At 36.7% G+C, this 19,198-nt stretch overlaps 1 protein-coding gene across 3 annotated transcripts in view; it reads left to right on the top strand.

The window, feature by feature from the left end:
- The window catches only part of LOC144451656 (uncharacterized), a 38,081-nt gene extending 23,037 nt beyond the window's left edge, over positions 1–15,044 (top strand). The window contains exons 11-24 of one of the 3 annotated variants that reach the window (XM_078142551.1): positions 309–436; positions 1,134–1,256; positions 1,651–1,972; positions 2,476–2,783; positions 3,586–3,667; positions 4,089–4,205; positions 4,672–4,772; positions 5,406–5,529; positions 6,399–6,565; positions 6,900–6,987; positions 7,378–7,492; positions 8,072–8,265; positions 11,517–11,565; positions 14,452–14,571. In XM_078142551.1, coding sequence (XP_077998677.1) covers positions 309–436; positions 1,134–1,256; positions 1,651–1,972; positions 2,476–2,783; positions 3,586–3,667; positions 4,089–4,205; positions 4,672–4,772; positions 5,406–5,529; positions 6,399–6,565; positions 6,900–6,987; positions 7,378–7,492; positions 8,072–8,265; positions 11,517–11,558 — 1,911 coding nt within the window. In that variant the 3' untranslated portion in view covers positions 11,559–11,565; positions 14,452–14,571. Of the gene's footprint in view, positions 1–308; positions 437–1,133; positions 1,257–1,650; positions 1,973–2,475; positions 2,784–3,585; positions 3,668–4,088; positions 4,206–4,671; positions 4,773–5,405; positions 5,530–6,398; positions 6,566–6,899; positions 6,988–7,377; positions 7,493–8,071; positions 8,266–11,516; positions 11,566–14,451 lie in introns of all 3 variants that reach the window. The other 2 variants (XM_078142550.1, XM_078142549.1) reach the window with 2 other exon arrangements.
- Positions 15,045–19,198: the final 4,154 nt, after the last annotated feature.

Here is a 19,198-nt window from a genome sequence, read left to right as displayed (position 1 = left end):
TGACATGAATCTACCTACTAGTATATTTATTTTTGTTAGTAAACTTATAAAATATGACAGACAGTTCCAATGATTATGATCAATTGACGTTTTGTTTTGTTTGTGTAAACTGAAAGTGCTCATCATGTCTGTGTTGTATGATCATATATTTGCTGTGACAAAGGCTTATATGGTGCATCAACATCTAATAATGATATTTTAGCTGATGTACGTCATAATTTGTCTAGAGTAAGTGTTGTATTGTTCTATCAACTGCTCTTCTTGACATGAGAGAAAACTGACATTGTTGGTTTTATGCAATCTTACAGAATCCGGCCTCAGTGAAAGAAGGCATGTTATCAGAAGATCAAATGAAACAAAGACTCCTGCAACAACAGCAGCTGATACAGCAACAGTTACTACAACAACAAATCCTGCAGCAACAAGCTTATTTAAGGTGAGTTTCTCACTCAATCAGTCAATCAATCAATCAATCAATCAATCAATCCACCAATCAATCAACCCATATGAGCATCAGTTTCCAGTACAATGAAAAGATCAGAGGTGTTATACAGTTATACAGCTTTTGAGAATAGGTTTTCAGATTTTAGATGATATGTGAAATTTGATTTTTCAATTTTTCAAGAGTATGCTGGGTTTTGTCGACTTTTTTGTGTACAAATAAGGGGATTAGCATTCATTGTCTGTGTCTGTGTGTGTGTGTGTGTGTGTGTGTGTGTGTGTGTGTGTGTGTGTGTGTGTGTGTGTGTGTGTGTGTGTGTGTATGTATGACTGTACATGTGGGATATCACTCTCTCTGTTCTCTTCACCTGCATATCCATCCATCTGTGCTTGCCAAGGACTCTGTAAACTCTGCCCTTCATTACTTGACAGTCTGTGCAAAACACCTGGAACTTTTCTTTGAATTTTACAAAATTACCAGAGCCCATGTAGCTGTGTAATACGAAAGGAACAAATTTGATTGGCATGCTTTATATGAAAAACAAAAACGATAGACTCCCCATGCTGCTGTAACTAAGAAGAAGAGATACGAAAAGACTTGTATCTTTCCTTGCATTTCTTACAAAAATAACAAACCCTGTCCCAGGATAGTACCCTAAAATTAAAAGTAGCCCATTTCGTGTTCCTTGTAGGCATCACCTACAACAACAACAGCAACAGCAACAACAACAGATACAGCAAGATGCTATTCAACAACTACTTAGGCAGCAACAACAGCAGCAAATGACCAAACCACAGCAATCTCCTAAAGATCGGTGGGTGCTACACACCTATACAATACACGGTGTACTGTAACTTGGAATAAGCAATGAGTCCTGAGTACCTATACCCTTCAGTGTAAAACATCTCTCATGAATATTCATTATGTATCTTGAATATATTAATTGTACTGACTCCCATCATGCAATGTTCCATAGCAAAGATACCCTATAAGGGCAAAAGATCAACTTGATGTTTTTCTGCAACTAATTGTAGGTGATGTAAAATCATGAAATTACTCTCCAGAACCCATGGTTTATGAAAACATCTGTATTTCCTGGGATGGTGTTCACCTTTAAATAGTTTAGCTTAGCCATCATAAAATATTCTGGAGAGAAATTAATGATTATTTTGGAAACAAAGTCTTGATAGTTCTTGTTTTTATAACAGGTCACCAACTGGAGAACAAGTCCCACCATCACAGCCCACCCAACAACAAGCCATGAACAAACTACAACCACAGCCACAGTCACCTGCAACTAGTCCGAGATCAAATATCCCAGGCTCGCCAAGACCACCGCCAGCTGTCAGCACAGCTGCAGAAACTCAGTCGATATGGGGAACGCCAGCCGAAAGTTGGACTGGAGTGTGGGAGTTGGACGAAAACAAAAACCAAGAAAGAATGGCAAGAGAACGAAAAGAAGAAGAACGAAGGAAACAAGAAGCACAAAGGAGACAAGAGGAAGAGAAACAGAGGCTGTTGGAATTGCAGGTAATCAATCAATCAATCAATCAATCAATCAATCAGTGAATTTATAAAGCACCAGTTTCCACCACGATGTGACATTCTGAGGTACTGTATAATTAGAATTGGAAGGGAATGATTTCAAATGATTCTAATAATTTATTTTATGTTATCGATTGAAATCAAATTCAGAAATTGAGATACATCCCCACTTCTGCAGTGTCCAGGTACCCTTGGGTTAAAGTAGAAGGAAAGCAGAGTATCTAGGAAAACCTGTGTTCTGTAGGGTCAAACTGAGCCATCACCCTGATGTGTGCCTTTTCTCTGCGAAGAGTGCCCCAGTGGTGTGATCTAGATATCATGATTGGACAATACATACTCGTGTAACTGTATCTATAATAGTTGTATTCATCATGACCTTGTTGTATGTTACTTGTTAGTTAGTTTTTGACGTGAATGTTATTTATGTAGAGAAAAGCTGGCATTTGATTACACCTATGATTTGAATTTCTGTTTTTACTCACCCGAAGAGACAGGAGGCTCAACGGAAACAGGAAGAAGCTTTGAGGAAGCAGAAGGAAGAGGAGGAAAGGATCCGCAAACAACAAGAGGAAGAAAGGCGCCGACGAGAAGAAGAAATGCAGCGACAGCGTGAACTGCAGCGCCAAGAAGAAATGAGACGACAACAGGAAGAGATGAGACGACAACAGGAGAGGGAAATGAGAGAAGCCGAACTAAAACGACAAGAAATGCAGAGACAGAAAGAACTTCAAAGACAGCAAGAATTGCAGGAGCTTCAACGACAACAAGAAATGCAGAGACAAAAGGAACTGCAGAGGTATGGCTTTTGTACATCATGTACTACATTTAGTGATTGATATTATTACATTTGTACCAGTGATTACTTGCACCGATACATATGTATGCTAATGGTATTTAATCTGCAGTAGAATACTGAAAACAGTTCTTGCATACTATTATGCAAATGGTCTACAAATCTTTTGTTCGGAACCACCCATTTCTAAAACTGTCAGACAAATATTTTTCTCACGGAAATTTTAATCCTAAGACGACATGGACCTTTAAAATTATAGTGCCTTGTCACCTTTTTAAAAAAAAATGACTGATTTATAATCTGTTATGGCGATTTCTAGTCATATGAAGTCCGGAAATGATAGCATGATATTTCCGAAATACCTTGACAATTGCAGAAACGGCCAATGTCAAGCAATTATACATAACTTTCTGTTGTGCTATCGAGATAGTTTGAAAACAGTTTTGGAAAGAGTTAACGAGAGCTAACATTCACCTGATGAAGGCATTCTCATTTAAATGAATGCTCACATTTGCATATAGCTTTATGAGAAATTTTCAGTTTTATCAATTTTATTGAGAGAATAAATATTAATTCCATGTAGTTTGATAAGAGATAGATTTTCATATTGATGTAAAATGTTAATGTGACCAATGTCAGTGTTTTCACTAAGGTTGGAGAATCCAGATAATTGAAAGTGAGAAAGGCATAAAGTTACTGTTTCCCATACAATCTACCACAATTGTGTTTGGGAATGCCAATACATTTTACCTTCTACTGCTCTTAACACAAACACTGAATGAACACAACTTTATTTCACAACTAGGCAACAAGAAATCCAGAGGCAGCAGCAGCAACAGCAGGAAGCATTACGAAGACTTCAACAGCAACAGTTGCAGCAAATTAAGGTATGAAAATCTAGCTCTGTGTAAGTTTGAGAGTATTTGCCATCTACAAATCTATGAAAGGTGTGTCATAACTGTTTCAAGACCATACTTAGAGGACATGTGTGTGTGTGTGTGTGTGTGTGTGTGTGTGTGTGTGTGTGTGTGTGTGTGTGTGTGTGGTATTTTTTATTGCATGAAAAAAAAATCTATGAATATGTTGTAGATATTGTTGCAAAGGCACCCCAAAGATCTATAACCTTAATGTCTGTTACGTCATAGGTACAGTAAAGATTTCATCTTTACATTGCTACAAGAACTCAGTGTATTCCCCTAGATAGAGACAATCTTTCCTTGAAAGAACTTAATGTATTCCCCACAGACATGTAATATTCAGCCAAATGATGATTACACCAATTCTTTTTTGCCCTCTTTCTTGTTACAGCTTCCAAGTTCTGCATTATGGGGACAGGGTACTAATAATGGTGGCAATGGTAGTGGACAGTTGTCTTTATTACAGATACAGCAATTACAAGAACAAGAACACAGGGCAAGAGAGGAGGTAGGGAGAACAATTTAAATCAGTTGTGGTTTGTTTCCATGAATCCCTTGTGCCTTTATGTATTGTTTTATAACAGCCCAGTTAAATTTGCCAAAGGGATCAAGCAAGTAATTTGTAACCCTATCCCCATTCGTATGCATGTTAATATACCTATTCATGTTTATGTTCATATTCATTTTCATATTCATATTCATATGTTTAGAGCGAGATGTTATCCATCAATCAAAAATACCGCCATACCATCACTTGTATAGCCTGTTCACTGTGCTGTTGTGATTACATCATTAGCTGTCATACTTCCGTGGTCCTCGGAACCAAGTAGCTTGTCTTGAATACCGTTAACAAGCTGGTAATGACACATTGAAAATCGGTGCCCAATAACCTGACTGAGCAGTGTGTCTACAGCCATGACAACATCACGCTATAATTGGCCCCCAACCATTGGTGTGTTTTTTTTGTGTTGCAGCGTCAGCGCCAGTTACAAGCACAGCAAATACAACAGCATCAGCAGCAGCAGCAACAAAATCAACAACAAAGGCCTGCTGGTTGGGCCAATCAAAACTCAAAGTAAGAAAAGAGAAAAAAGTGTTTTGAGGTAGTAAAATGTGGGGCACATAAAGACCAATGATGATGGAGGGAGGATGTGTGGGAATAAATTTGACTGTGATTGATCATAGATCCTCCACCTAAGGAGGGTCTATGGATTGATGTAACTAGACTTATGGGTATTGAATGAGTAAGTAATTAGTATGACGAGTTTAACGAGAATGTCAAATTGACTGACACAGAGGGCACACTTGCATCCTAATTACCAATTTTTGAGCACTCCCCAATATTGCACATTGAAAAATATATTTGGAGAGTGTTAATAACATAAGTTAAAAAGCCATTTCAGTATTAATGCTATACTGAATATTTGGATGTATTCTGTCCAAAGGTGTGTGTATAATGTGTGTGTGTGTGTGTGGGGGGGGGGGGGGGGCTGTCCTAGTGTCTAACAAGTCAATAATGAGGAGAACTAACATGCTACTCGGTTTTACTACTGAGTTAGTTTCATAACAGATGTGTTTAATTTGTTAGTAGCAATACAAATGATATGTGTTACCAAGATCTCTGATGCAGGAAGCATAAGCCAAACCAGGAAATATTTAATTCCCAGAGGGTTTATTTTTTAACAGAGATTGTTCTGTTTGTTCACAGCAATACAAATAATATGCAATCACCAAGATCTCTGCTAGAGATACAGGAAGAGCAGGCTAGACAACAAATGATACAACGACAACAACAACAACAACAGCAGCAGCAGCAACAACAACAGAATCAGGTGAGTTTCTTACATGTTCCATCTTCTTAAACGTACCGACTTTTGTTATCAGTGTTTGTATTTGTTCCGAACTTAGCACGGAATAATTTACCTTAGGCTAAATCATGCCGCCGCCTTCAGCTGTTACTGTTTAAAGGTTCAATACAGTCATATGACAAGTCTATGTCAATGGATTGTATACAGTAAGTACTGAAGAAGTGTCAATGATTTAGCCAAAATATAGGTATATTATTTACGTTCCATGTTCAGAAGTAGTACAAAATATGGTTTCAGAGCAAGGAAAAAGCTCTTTGGTTGAACTCTTTTATCGTTGTCGTTTAGAAGTAACCAAGTGGCAGTCCAAACTTTAACCAAGATCTATTGAAATAGAGTTTAAAGTGAAAGCTTTTGAAATAAATGATATTTGTAAAATATCGATCAAGATAACCAACATTATATTCACTGAAAATTGTTAAAATATCAATAATTATACATTTTACATGTCAATTTGAGGTCTATGTTAGCTATAAGTAGGAAAGTAGGAAGTTTGAAGTCGTGATTCGTTGGGGCAGACTCAGAAATTAGTTGAATTGGATTAATTACACCATACATTTGTATTATGTGTACAGTTACACAAATATGTTTGTTGTTGTTGTTGTTGTTGTTGTTGTTGTTGTTGTTGTTGTTGTTGGTGGTGTTGTTGTTGTTTTGTTTTTTCTTAAATTAAAAAAAAATACACAAATATGTTTAGCCACAGGTAATTCAATACTATTCAGGGTGTACAATATTACAAGTAAGTCACTATATCTAACAAATCAGTTCCAAAAAAATACATACATTCTAATCGCAGCAAACGCATCTTTAAGTTTCTTGTCTCTCCCACATTTCAGAGTAACATGTCAATCGGACAAGCAGCCGTGTGGGGAAGTGCTAATACCAGTGCTGCCTTAAATTGGGGTTCAGATGGTACTAGTGTCTGGGGTGATCCACAGGCCAAAAATACCCCTGGTGGGTTTTGGGATGAGTGCAGGGAATCGTCCAAGAAGAATAAACAAGAGTAAGTACTGGGGGGTGGGGGAGGGGGGGTGGGGTATTGTGATATAGTGTTTGAACTGTGGATGTGATAAAGTCAAAATCATGGCTCTCTCTTTGTGTGATGAATTTAACTTCACTGAGTTGTCTTCATGAGTTAGCTCTCAGTTACGACACGATTTCATATATGTATCTTTACAACTTCATTTCAAGGGAGGAATGTACTTATTGCCTACAGTTAAATGGTCATAGTATGTCCATCTAACACATATGCATGTCTGCAAAGTCCTGTGATGTAATAGTAAATTACTCCTGGAGTGACATATTAAATTGATGATTCTTTTGTAATTTTCACACAGTTCACATTTTCCTTCCCTGAATCAAAGTCAACCAAGACAAGCACAACCAGTGCAAGCTAATAGCAGAGCACGATCAAAGAAAGATGAGGTAGGTTTGATATTGTGATTTGTTATTTTGTTTGCATTTATACTTTTTCAATAATTTTGCAGTATTATATACATAGATATAAGTTTATTTTTGAATTAAATTAATTATAGTGTCAGTAGGGTGGTGTCTCTGAAAAGTAGTTTATTTAGAGTTCCATAAACTTGCAATGCTGTTTTGGGACTTCCAATGTTTACACTATGTTGATCACAGAGTGATTAGAATCACACAACTGAGGAACTGCTATCACCCACTTGTGTAATCTACCACATTGAAGAACAATAGATTTAGTTTCCGTCTAGTTTGCATCTATCTTAGTTAGTAAACCGAAGGCTGGATTACCCTGAATGTCATAATTAATATATAATACTATAATCCATTTTGTTTATACAGGAAACAGTTCACAAGTTATTTCAGAGCAATACCATGTTAGTGGCTAATGAATTTACACAGTGGTGTGACAAAGCATTACGAGAAATGCCAGAGGTCGGCCAGGGGCATTTGGACAGTATGTGAATATTCTTATTTGTATGAAATTTTAAAGTATGAAAATTATGTGTCAAGATACTATCACTGGAATGCAAGAAAGGTACATGTGTGTGTGTGTGTGTGTGTCTGTGATACAGATAAATAATCAGTAACTGATACACACAACTCTTTATTCATTTGAATTCTTTTTTATTCATCACACGATAAAAGAATACACTCCAGCCACAAAATAAATACACAATCACAAGATAAAAAGACACATGTTATGTTTCAGAAACCATGTGACTGGGGACTGGCAAATAGCAAAATCATGAGTGGCCAGTCCCCATTAGCAAAATCAGAGCTAATCGGTGGTCAGTCTCCATTCAGAGAGGTTACAGGTTAAACTCTGAAGGATTGTATCTGCTAGTGGCAACAAAAACAAGATGAAACACCAGCTGTTAATGGTATTGATATATGTTTTAACGTCAATTCTTGATTTACATTCATGTTATGTAGATAAGGCATAACATTGAAATGATTATGAAATAGTATTTTGACTGGGGAATTGTAACAAGCATAACAATGAGTGTTTCTTTTTCTGTGTGTGTACTTTCAGTTCCTACGTTTGTAAACTTTCTCCTTGAAGTGGAGTCCCCTTACGAAGTCCATGATTACTGCCGTAATTTTTTAGGCGATACACAACGGGCCAGCAACTTTGCTAAAGAATTTGTCGACAGAAGAACTAAACAGAGAGATCTACAACGTAAACAACAACAACATCAACAACAACAACAACAGCAGCAGATTGTAGTAAGTTGAACACAATTAAATTTCTTATCTTTGACATTTATAGAGTGAGAATCGCGCTGTTTAAGTTAGTGATTTTTTTTGGAGCAGAATGATGAAATATTGCATGGGTTGCTAAAGAAGATGCAATGAGATATGGCTACACGCAAGATGCAAATTAATTCATGAACACTGATAAAGCGCAACCCATGAAATGAAGAGTTTTATAAACTATTGAATGATTTAGTTATTATGTGTAGTAAATAGAAATATTTGTTAACCCTTTTGCCTATGACAAGTTAGCTAGAACACAATCAAGCTGTTTGCAGATAGTACTCTATGCTGGTCTGGTCAACTAAGCAAGCCAACAATATGTCTATCTACAAGTATTAGTTTAGATTTGTCATTCACTATCCCACTACATGCCTAGTTTTGGCAAGATATTGTCCTTGTGGTCATGCCACTCAGACAACAGCAAGTCTAGTAGGATAGATTACAGCAAAAGAAAGTAAAACGTACCAGAATTAAAGTCAGAGGCTGAAAGTCAGAATGGATACAATTGTTGCCTGCGTTTGTCTCATGCAGGGGTATGTCATACACATTGTAATACAGTTATCGCATTGTCTGCATAGTATAGTCCTCAGGGAGATGATGTTTCATCTGTCAGAATTATGCCAGCGGCACGTGCTGTCTTTCGTGCAGTCCTTGTTTAGTAAATCACCCTCTCCAAGAGACAGATACAAGCAAGTTCCAAGAACAAGTCTGCAACCTTGTTCTATTTCAACCCTCTGGCATAAAAGAAAGTGCTACTTCAGGTACCAAGAATTATACATACCTTCAAAATTAGGATGATTATGGGAAGTGAATGACAAATCATGCAATGCCAGTAGATAGACCAGCCTCAATTTGTTTCTCAAATCAAGTCAAGAATGCTGTCATGATATCTATGTTTTGCCCTGTAATATTTTCTTAGTGCTTGGTTTCCTGCGATGGGTCTGTTTGCAAGCCGCAATAGTTACCGTGTAATTGAATACTTAAACTGTCGTGTGTCAAGTTATAGTACTAACAAAGCAAGGGCAATAATAGGTAGAGAATTTGATAGGGAAAGCATAGAATAGGTGATAGAAAAGTTATCATGGAAAGCTTTCAGTTGTTGGGAATATCACGGAAAGCTTCAGTAATTGGGAATATCATGAGTTGTTGGGAATGTCATTGAAAGCTTTGAATAATTGGGAATATCATGGAAAGCTTTCAGTATTTAGGAATATCATTGAAAGCTTTGAATAATTAGGAATGTCATGGAAAGTGTATCAATTATCAATGAAAAGTTATTCCAATCTGAAAAATAACTTAAAATAAAAAATTCACAAAGCTGCAAAAAGGGGAATGGATACAAAATTGTGTTTAGAGATGGACATCATTGATAAAGAACCTCCTATGAAATCATTTCTACAGTGTGTCAAGTCTAAACTCAACAATTCAAGCCGAGCGTGATGTAATCATTTCTATAGTTAGATGACATAAAGTTTACAGTGCTTCTGATCAATGTATGAATGATAAACTACTGCAACATATTGATACATTACCAAAATAGGTCTTTGTACAGAATTTAGTAGGGTCAGATCAAAGATGTGCTGAAATTGTGCACGTCATTCCTGATAACTTCAATGATAACAAATTTCAAATTTGGTGCCTTAAGTTATACATCACTCAGTACATCTAGTCATGATGATATTTATCAATAGACAGGGTTTATGCACGTTTGTCGACAATATCAAAGTAAAGTGTTTTTCAACTTTACCACTGTGTAGGCAATGTTGTGACTACTGCTATAGCTAAATCTACAGTAATGCATGAGGACAAGTTCAGTAAATGTATCAATATGTTGCAGTACTTCATCGTTCATACTTTGTTTGGAAACACTGTAATTGTTGGTTTTAGATTTACAAGGTTCATATCAACTGTGATTATTTCCTAACTCACCAGACAGCCAGTCCATTCTCTGTTTTTTAGCTTAATCAGTTTTCATTGTAATTATGAATTCAAAGGATACTTTCAATTCATGAACCCATTCAATTTGGTATTCCCAACAACTCTAAACATATAGAGCCTTATGTAACTTGTTTTTATTTGCTTATTTATTATTTATTACTTTTTTATATTTATTTATTTATTTATGAATGATATCGTCTAGATATAGTTTAGGCTAGACTGCACTTTGATGAGAAACAATCACGTAATCTAGGTAGGGAGTTAGACTTAGAGATAGATAGAGTATGAATCCTCAACTTCAGCCAAATTACCATCAAGTTCAAGTGGACCACTATACTACCAGCAAACCACTATGAGAATTCACCATGAAAGCTTTCCAATAGTGAACTTAGAAGGTCTGTATACATCCAAACAACCCGGAGCTGGCTTCCACACTGAGATACACTGCTATTAAAATGAAATATCCATATTTTTGTCGAATGATAAAGGTACTGTATTTGCATGTCTCCATGCAGATGTGCATGTTAATGAACAAGTTGCTATGGCGATCTTTACTTAACATGCAAATGAGATCAGCAATAGTCACATACTCTGGAAAAACGGGGAGGGGGGGGGGGTGAGGCATTTGTTGTTGAAACCTCTGGGCATGTTTATGTAGAAACTGTCTCACAAATTTGTCACGGTACCCTTCTCAAAAACAATACTACTGTGAGACTTTATAGCAACAAGTTTAAATTTGCAAGTAAAATTTTGCCAACTTGTTTCAATGCTCATGTGTTTGTCTTTGATCCACAAGACAGGATTGAAGCTATAAAACAAGGAGGATGGGGGGGGGGGCTAACTTTTAGAGGACTGGACTAGAGAAATGTTAAGTTACTGCCATGCAAACATCAAATTTCAACAGGTGCTGTTACTGATACATTTTATGCGATATGTACAACATATATTTTTTATCATCTGTAGTTGGTGAATGGTCTACCAAATTTCTAGATCCACCCAGATTTGCACTAGATTCTGGTTTATCCTTTCATGTACGAATGATCGCAAAATATATGTATAACATGCAGGTCTGTAGCAGATGTGATTTTGTAAAAAAAGAAAAAAAAGGAGAGAAGATATATGATACCTTTCAAATTGTAGGGAGGGAAATTAAAATGACTATTATGATGGCATCAAGAACAGTAGTCAATTCATCACTTGGTAAAAGGGTTAACTAGAGTAATTATTTAAAATGTGAGTAATTATCACCTCAATGCTATTTCTTTCTTTTGCCCACAATATAGTCAACCTTGGGAAGCCGTCACTTTATCTGGCCTGTCAACTAGTCTAGAGGTGTGTCTCTTATATGTTGAATCAGTAAAACACTCTTAATTACATGGACCATACATAAATCAGCTGTGTTACTATGACAACAGTGATGAATGATGCTGTTCTATGCCTTGCAAAAGAGGGATGCAGCTTTTGTTCAAAAATGGTTTCCACCAAAAATTTATGAAAACCTAAATCATTCATTTCACTTTGGCCTCGAATCAAAACTGAAAGGCAGGGACTGGTCACTGACATTCTCCTCTGTATTGAGGAGATCTTTCGAAATATAGCAAGACAAGTAAAATTCATATCATAGTTTCAAGTACAGGTGTAAATGCCATGTCCTGATATTTTGTTGTTTAGCACTGATGCGTAGGCCCCCTCATGGTGCAGCCAGTGTGTATGTGTGTCTACTCAAAGTCCGTGTAATTTCGTGTGAAAACTGTTCAGGATGAAATTTACCATTTGTGTTGAACTCAATATGTATATTAATATGTAATTTGCATAATTTGTATGTTATGCATCCATGAGCCAAATTTGATGTGAGTGTAAAGTAATGGACAAAAATAGTAGTGCTTTGATGGAGCTTGCATATTAATGAGACAATTTGCATAAACCACTATGGATCTTGTAGATTGCAGGTAAATTTTCAGACTAGTTGGCCCATATTTGACTGAACTTATATGTTTGTGACATTTACAAATTGAAACCCTTACTTTGATGCAGTTTGCATATTAATTGAGAGAATTTGCATCATATGAGAGAGTAGATCCTGTGAACTGCAAGTAAATTTTCAGACTGGTCTGCCTGTCTCAACTTGAAAAATTTGTAGTTATCAGCTTCTTTGTGATAATTCAAATAACTTTTAGTGGAAAATTGAGATTACAATATCAGTGACCTCATCCCTGTAGCATTAATGATGAAAATTTGAACAAATTTACTTCAATGTCAACTTTATAAAATGCTGCATCCTTCCCTAAAGCTTTTGTTCTGTAGTGTACCAATCGCAGTGTACCATTGTAGTTGTAAATACTAGTAGTTGACTTTAAGTGCCTCTGCATGTGGTGACCAAAGTTTGCCCTACAATGCCAGCTCGCTTTTCAATCTGTTGTTCTTCGTAGACTAGTGTGCCAGTTTTCATGTTATGCTTTAGTTGCCTCCGCATGTGTCTTTATTTTATTAAAAGTCCTTCTCATGCAACTTTAACCTCGTCACCTTTCTTGTCCCTGAACAAAATGGAATGTGCCAGTGTTTTCAACGACGGATCAATCCATTGACAAGGAGAGATGGGGTGATCAGGTCTGAGTGTGTGAAATTCTGTATTATCCTATATATCGTTGTCAATAGCATTGATTGTTTGTAAGAAATACACAAACATAAGTGTAACACTTTTGGGCCATCTGTGATTGCCAAGTTCTTTCATGTACATAACCTCACCCTGAAGACATCTGTAACTTTCTGTGTTTAGCACGCTATCAAAGAAACCATCTGATTGGTGCCAAGTAGGATTGTGGTTTCAATAAAAGGACCTTTGAGATTAGTCAATAGGTTACAGGAAGGTGGTGATTTCCAGCAAAAACAGGGAGTGTTTGCCAAAAGACTGTCCACCACATGTACATGTACAGCAAAAACAGGGAGTGTTTGCCAAAAGACTGTCCACCACATATACATATACATGTACAGTTAAAACAGGATGTTTGCCAGAAGACTGTACACCACATATACATTTAAATGATGCTGATCAATGTGATCATTTGGTTGTTGTTTTACTCCCTAGACAAGAGCACATGTACTGCCAAACACAGCAGATTGAAGAGTTTTGTTTACATTCATTCACATTTTTAAACTCCATTCAATAGCAATCATCCTGTGTTCAGTAGTAAAAGTGTTGTTATCTATCAAGTAAAACAACAATCTAAACTTATAAAATGATCAACTTTGATTGTAAATCTGTATATGTAACATAGTCTTCTGGTTAACACTGCCTGTTTTGGCTTTATAACCATACAAGTCATAAAAAAGTTGCATTTGTCTTCAAGGGTTGCCAATATCAAGGCTTGTCATTGAAAATCCTTAATGACTCCAATAGTCCATTTTCCGGTTCCAAGATGCATTGCACGAGATGATGTCACTTATGCTGTTACATTTAGTCTTGGGATTTATCCAGTATCCCAGGATACATGCACATGGTGAAAGTATATTTGGCACATGTAACTGGAAACCTATCCTGCCTCTTTTGTGTACTACATTGTGCAAAGTTCACAGTGGTGATGTGTATTACTTCCCTGACATGTCTATACTTGGTAACAATCAAATTATCATGATCAACGCTATTGAATTTGATTCTTTGATCAGTTACATTGACTAGGAAGCAGATTTTGAGTTGGTGCAGTGTTTTCTATATGCTGGTACTGCACTCATTGAACTTTTGATTCAAGTTTCTAATGTAACTGAACAAAAGGGTTGTAGCAAATGCAAATGTACAGTTTGACACAATGTATCTCATTATGAATGTGATATTGTAAGACAGATTCTGATTGGATACTCATAAGTATGAGATTGGGTTCAGGAAAACCTGTGATATTGTGTCAGATTATGTAATGAGCGCTCACAAAAGAAGAAACGACAGTAAACGTAACAGCCAAAAAGAACTTGGAAGTGTACACTACATCGGATATTAATCAGATTGCGATTGACAGTGATGAAGGTTGATGAGGAATGGTTCAAGCTAGATTAATTTTTAAAACTCAGATCTTTCCCTTTCACCTGTCATGAAACTCCTTGATTTAAACGAGTTTGATTGTATAACATCACACTGTGAGAAATATGGCCTGGATAAAATACTTTGCATGTTTGTGAATTCTCAAAGTAAGTTCTGTTATTAACAGCTATTTTGTTGACACTTCACAGGAACACATCAGCTACGATGAAATGCCTGTTGATGTGCAAAATGAATGGGAGGAAGACGCCAGGCGAAAAGGTGCAAAGAAGAAGAAGAACCGTATGCAGAAAGTTGACCCACAAATTCTTGGATTTAGTGTCAATGCCGCTGCTGATAGATTCAACGCAGGAGAAATAGACGGACCCTATAATGATTGAATGATGGTTTTGTCATTTCAAATATATGTACAGTCCTACGTATAAACTGCTAAGAGAAGCCTGCGAGGTGTCTGCTTCCCCTTCTTCATTGGTGCTGATTTTCAGGCAAATTTGCTACAAAAAAAAATGTTTTGGGGACATTGTTGTTGTTCTCCTGGAGGCATTTAGTAAACTGTGGGTTGATATATGTGTCAATGGAACTTTTGTTAAACTTCCATAGTATTTTCATTACTGAGGTGTTACTATTTTCTATGGTCAAGTCTCACATTCTTTGTATTGTGAATGTGATATGATGATGACGATGATGATGATGACAAGAACATTTAAAAGTCAGCATGCTGTTGTGAATAACTTTGGAGCAGTTTTAATCAATCATTGGAAATCTACTGAGAGAGTGAGAGAGAGAGGGAGAGAGGGAGGGAGGGAGGGAGAGAGAGAAAGAGAGAGAGAGAGCGCGGAGGGAGAGAGAGAGAGGAAGTGTGCGCAAGAGAGAGAAGTGTGCGTGTACGTGTGTGTGTGTGTGTGTGAGAGAGAGAGAGAGAGAGAGAGTGAGCAACAATGAGCGATGATGAAAATGAGAAATGAAAAGAATGTATATCATATAATAAAAACAGTATGATAATAAAAAAAGTTTTTCTATAAAAAAAAAGAAACAAAAAAAAGAGAACAAGATTTATTTACTGATGTTGGAACACACCAACACATCAGTATTGTTAAGTTGTTGGCACATATATGAACTCAGTAATGGCCTCATCAGGCTTTTATAAACCTGATTCATGGGGACAAACATTCTGTTTGTTTTGAGACAATTAAAGCTTTCGTTGGTAGCAGACATTACCAGCAAGTAATTAATATTACAAGTCAATCAAACCGTGAAGACTGGTATCAATTTTGCATTGGTTTGTTGCTGATTTCTGGCCCCTTCAAATAATTATAATAATGAAAAATATTATTTAGAAATGTTGGACTCAAAACTACGTGAGATATTGACATTAATGTAAATACTGAAAAAACAACATTAAAAGATATAAAAATTTCACATGTGTGTAGAGTTTTCATGTCTGTGTCCTACTCTGTGAATCTGTACCTGCAACACCAGAAGAGTTGGGCCCACCTCGAACTTGTGATTAGAAGTTCAAACAGAAGTCATTATGTAGATTCGAATGGGCAGAAGAGTTTTTGCTTTTGGTGATACGAATAATTGTTTTTATGGTGATGCTTGTCAATTGTTTGTACAAATATACTTGATTTGCCAAACATGCCATTTGTTCTTGACGTGGTTGGTCTCATAAATCAGCATAGAAAGGATGGTGTCATGGTCATTTTGACACCTTTACAGCATAACGATATTTGATTGGCTGCAACCCAATCTGGTTGCACTGTGCAGGATATGTGGCAGTTTAGTACAGTCATGGTTTAGAGGTCTGATAGGGCTGAACAACAGGTAACAATATCCCCAACAGGTAACAATAATTCTGAATCCATTTGTTTTCGAAGTCCATTTAAACACATTGGTTGTACTGCTATGGCTTGCCCTCCACGATGTCCCTCAAGTCCTGTGTCTGTGTCTGTCTGTCTGTCTGTGTGTGTGTGCGTACCTGTGTGTAATGTTTATCTCAGTTTTCAAAATAATTTTTGTCAATTATTAGCATGCCCATAAGTGTACACTGCTTTGGTTGGATGAGGATATGACCATGCAAGTCTTTTGTCTCAACTAGTCTTGTGATGGATCTTGCATTTTTCTTCGAGGTTGACAAATGAAGAGTACTGTCTGTAAAGTCTGGCTAGCGCCCTCAGTGGCAATCTTTGGTAAAGTAAACAGGCAACTATACTTTTCCCCAACATTATTGCAACTATCAACATTTGATATCTTTATTCATGCTACTATTTTATGGGGTTATACATAAAAAATTGGTTCAAATCATAAAAATAACATTGGGTTTAAAAATTCCATTTTACCATCAAGTTTCAGTGTGGATTTTCCATTGCTCCTCGACGTGTAAGGAGAAAATAACTGGGGAAGGGGGGGGGGGGGTCTTACAGCCAAATGATATGTGTTCATTGTCATGTTAGAACTTATATCTTCTCCAAAGTGGCTGGTATAAAAGGAAGTTTCTTATCAACCGATAACCGATGATTTTCAGGATAATGGCATTATGTCGTCGTGTGAGGGCAGGCTAAATGGAATGGAGATATATAGAATGAATAGTGGTTAATTAAAGAACGCATATATACATTCCATAACGTCGACATTTACAATAAAGGCAAGTTGACTACAAAAGCAACATATGTGACATTGCTACAGAGCCAAGGTATTATAGCATTATATTTACAAAGAAAATGTGTTTTTGGAACTGCTGTGAAAGTACTAAGGAAATATTGCATACAAAATACTTGACCTGGACTAGCCCTACTTGCATACGTAGTATTATAAAGTTGTCCCTTCCTTCTCCTTTGATGTTGAGGGTCATGTCAGTAATCTAGACCCATGCACTGTCTGCAAGTAGGGCTAGATCTAGACTTTATTACTATTGTTCAATCTGAAACCAAGAAAGTAAAGCAAAAAGTCCAAAAAAATATCAGCTACAAAATGCTGTACACCCAGTACTGTCGACATAGTAGTTCACGACCTAGATTGGGGAAAATTATCCCAAGGTACGTTACACATGTGGTGTATTTCTTTGAAATGTTATCTCAATACTATTATGAAATACTCACAAAATGTGTCAGCTATTTTCACTACTGTAACACGAAAAGTCTTCCACCTGGGGTAAAGGTGAACAGAGCAGAGATGTGTAATTTGTCAATTACAAATATGCTGAGTATGAGACAAAGTTCCACCTTTGTCTAAATTTACCCTTGGTGATCTCGGGGGGGGGGGGGGGCTACGTAGATAGTCAAAACTAGTAATGCGTCTCACACTACCCCTGGACAGAGATGGTAGTTAGGTGGGTCACAGCACAGTAGGTAGAGTAAAGGTTGGGTAAAGGTGGGTAAAGTAGACTTTTCGTGTAGTGTAGTGTAGTGTAGTGTAGTGTAGTGTAGTGTAGTGTAGTGTAGTGTAGTGATAGTGTAGTGATAGTGTAGTGTTTGTCTCGATCTCATCCTTGTCTAGCAAATGTAACTTGTTAGGTGTACGTCGTGTTCTGGTAAAATTTCATTAACTGTATTACTTTCCACGTTTATAGAAGAATTGCCCACTGCAGAAGTGAATGTGTATGGTAGAAGTGACGTTTCTTAGTAGCTCTCATGACACATGTAAACATGTTTCTGTATTTTTTTTAGTATTCTTGTGTAAATCATTTTTCCTTGACCTTGACCTTGGCGACCGTTTTGTTTTTGCAACACAGAGAGTGTAACGAGAACTCTCCTTGCCAACTAGGGTTTATGTAAAGACGATTTCCGACGCATTTTCGTATTAACTGGGATCGCACTTAGCCTTGTAGCTTTGCGACTATACTTTAATAGGAATTTATCACATAATAACCTTTTGGTCTCATTTAGGTATAAGCTCTTGTAGACTGTCAGATGACGTCACTCAGATCATATCAGCAAGAAAAGATGCACGATTGTAGTGGGAGAAATTAAAATCATGGTAAATAGATGTTTTGACTAAAAAATGCCTAATATTTTTGACAGTTACAAATGTTGATAGGTGATCGGTTATATCAGTTTCAATGCAACCACATTCTAAATAATAATCAGTTATGTTTGTAAGCAGGTGGTCAGTCGTGGCGCTTGTGACGTCATTGACCCTTCTAAATTGTATGAATGTAAAAGACTTGTGTAAGAATTAGTTGAATTTGCATTAATCTTGATATCAATATTTAAAATCACGTAATGATAACATAATTCTTTTTTTAGATGAAATATCACTGCAAACCCCAATTACATACCGACACCATACCAGCTTCCCGACCATACCTAGCTTTTTCTTGCTGATGATTTCGAAAATGGCGTGAAAAGTATCTAGATAAATTAGAATGCGATAACACAAATGCATTATGGTAGATGTGTCACCCCCCCCCTCCCACTCACGAATATTGCGAGAAACGTTTTAATACTGACCCTATATGTTCCTGAAAGGTAAGGCATTTATTTTGTTTGACCAGAACTACTCTGCCACTAAAATATCGATGAGCTATGTGTCTTGTTGTTTACTCGTTCTGGGAAATGTTTGTGTCACATCAGCGGCGAAGATGATGATATAGAATTCGAAGAAAAACAACAATATGTTGATTATAAATGCGCCAAGTTAAAGTCTGATAAATTGATTACACGCTGGTGCATCTAGTAGGCTCGACTTTTTTATTCTTTATTTGAATAAAATTAAAGTGAATAAAAAACTAAAAGCACATTAGAAAATTTAGTTTTGACCCGTACCCGAGACTATGAAAACTTTAACTCTTGCAAGGGACTCGTCTCTTCATTTCCCTGTGCCAACGTGACGGTTCGTTAAAATGTAATTTTTATCAGCTCATTTTGGCGTTGACCCAGGAAAACTATTGAGCATATAACCACTGAAATATTTCATTTCCGGTCTATCGAAAAACGATTG

Source organism: Glandiceps talaboti, chromosome 21 (genome assembly GCF_964340395.1).
Source record: "Glandiceps talaboti chromosome 21, keGlaTala1.1, whole genome shotgun sequence".
NCBI lineage: Eukaryota > Metazoa > Hemichordata > Enteropneusta > Spengelidae > Glandiceps > Glandiceps talaboti.
This window is presented reverse-complemented; position numbering and strand designations above follow the sequence as displayed.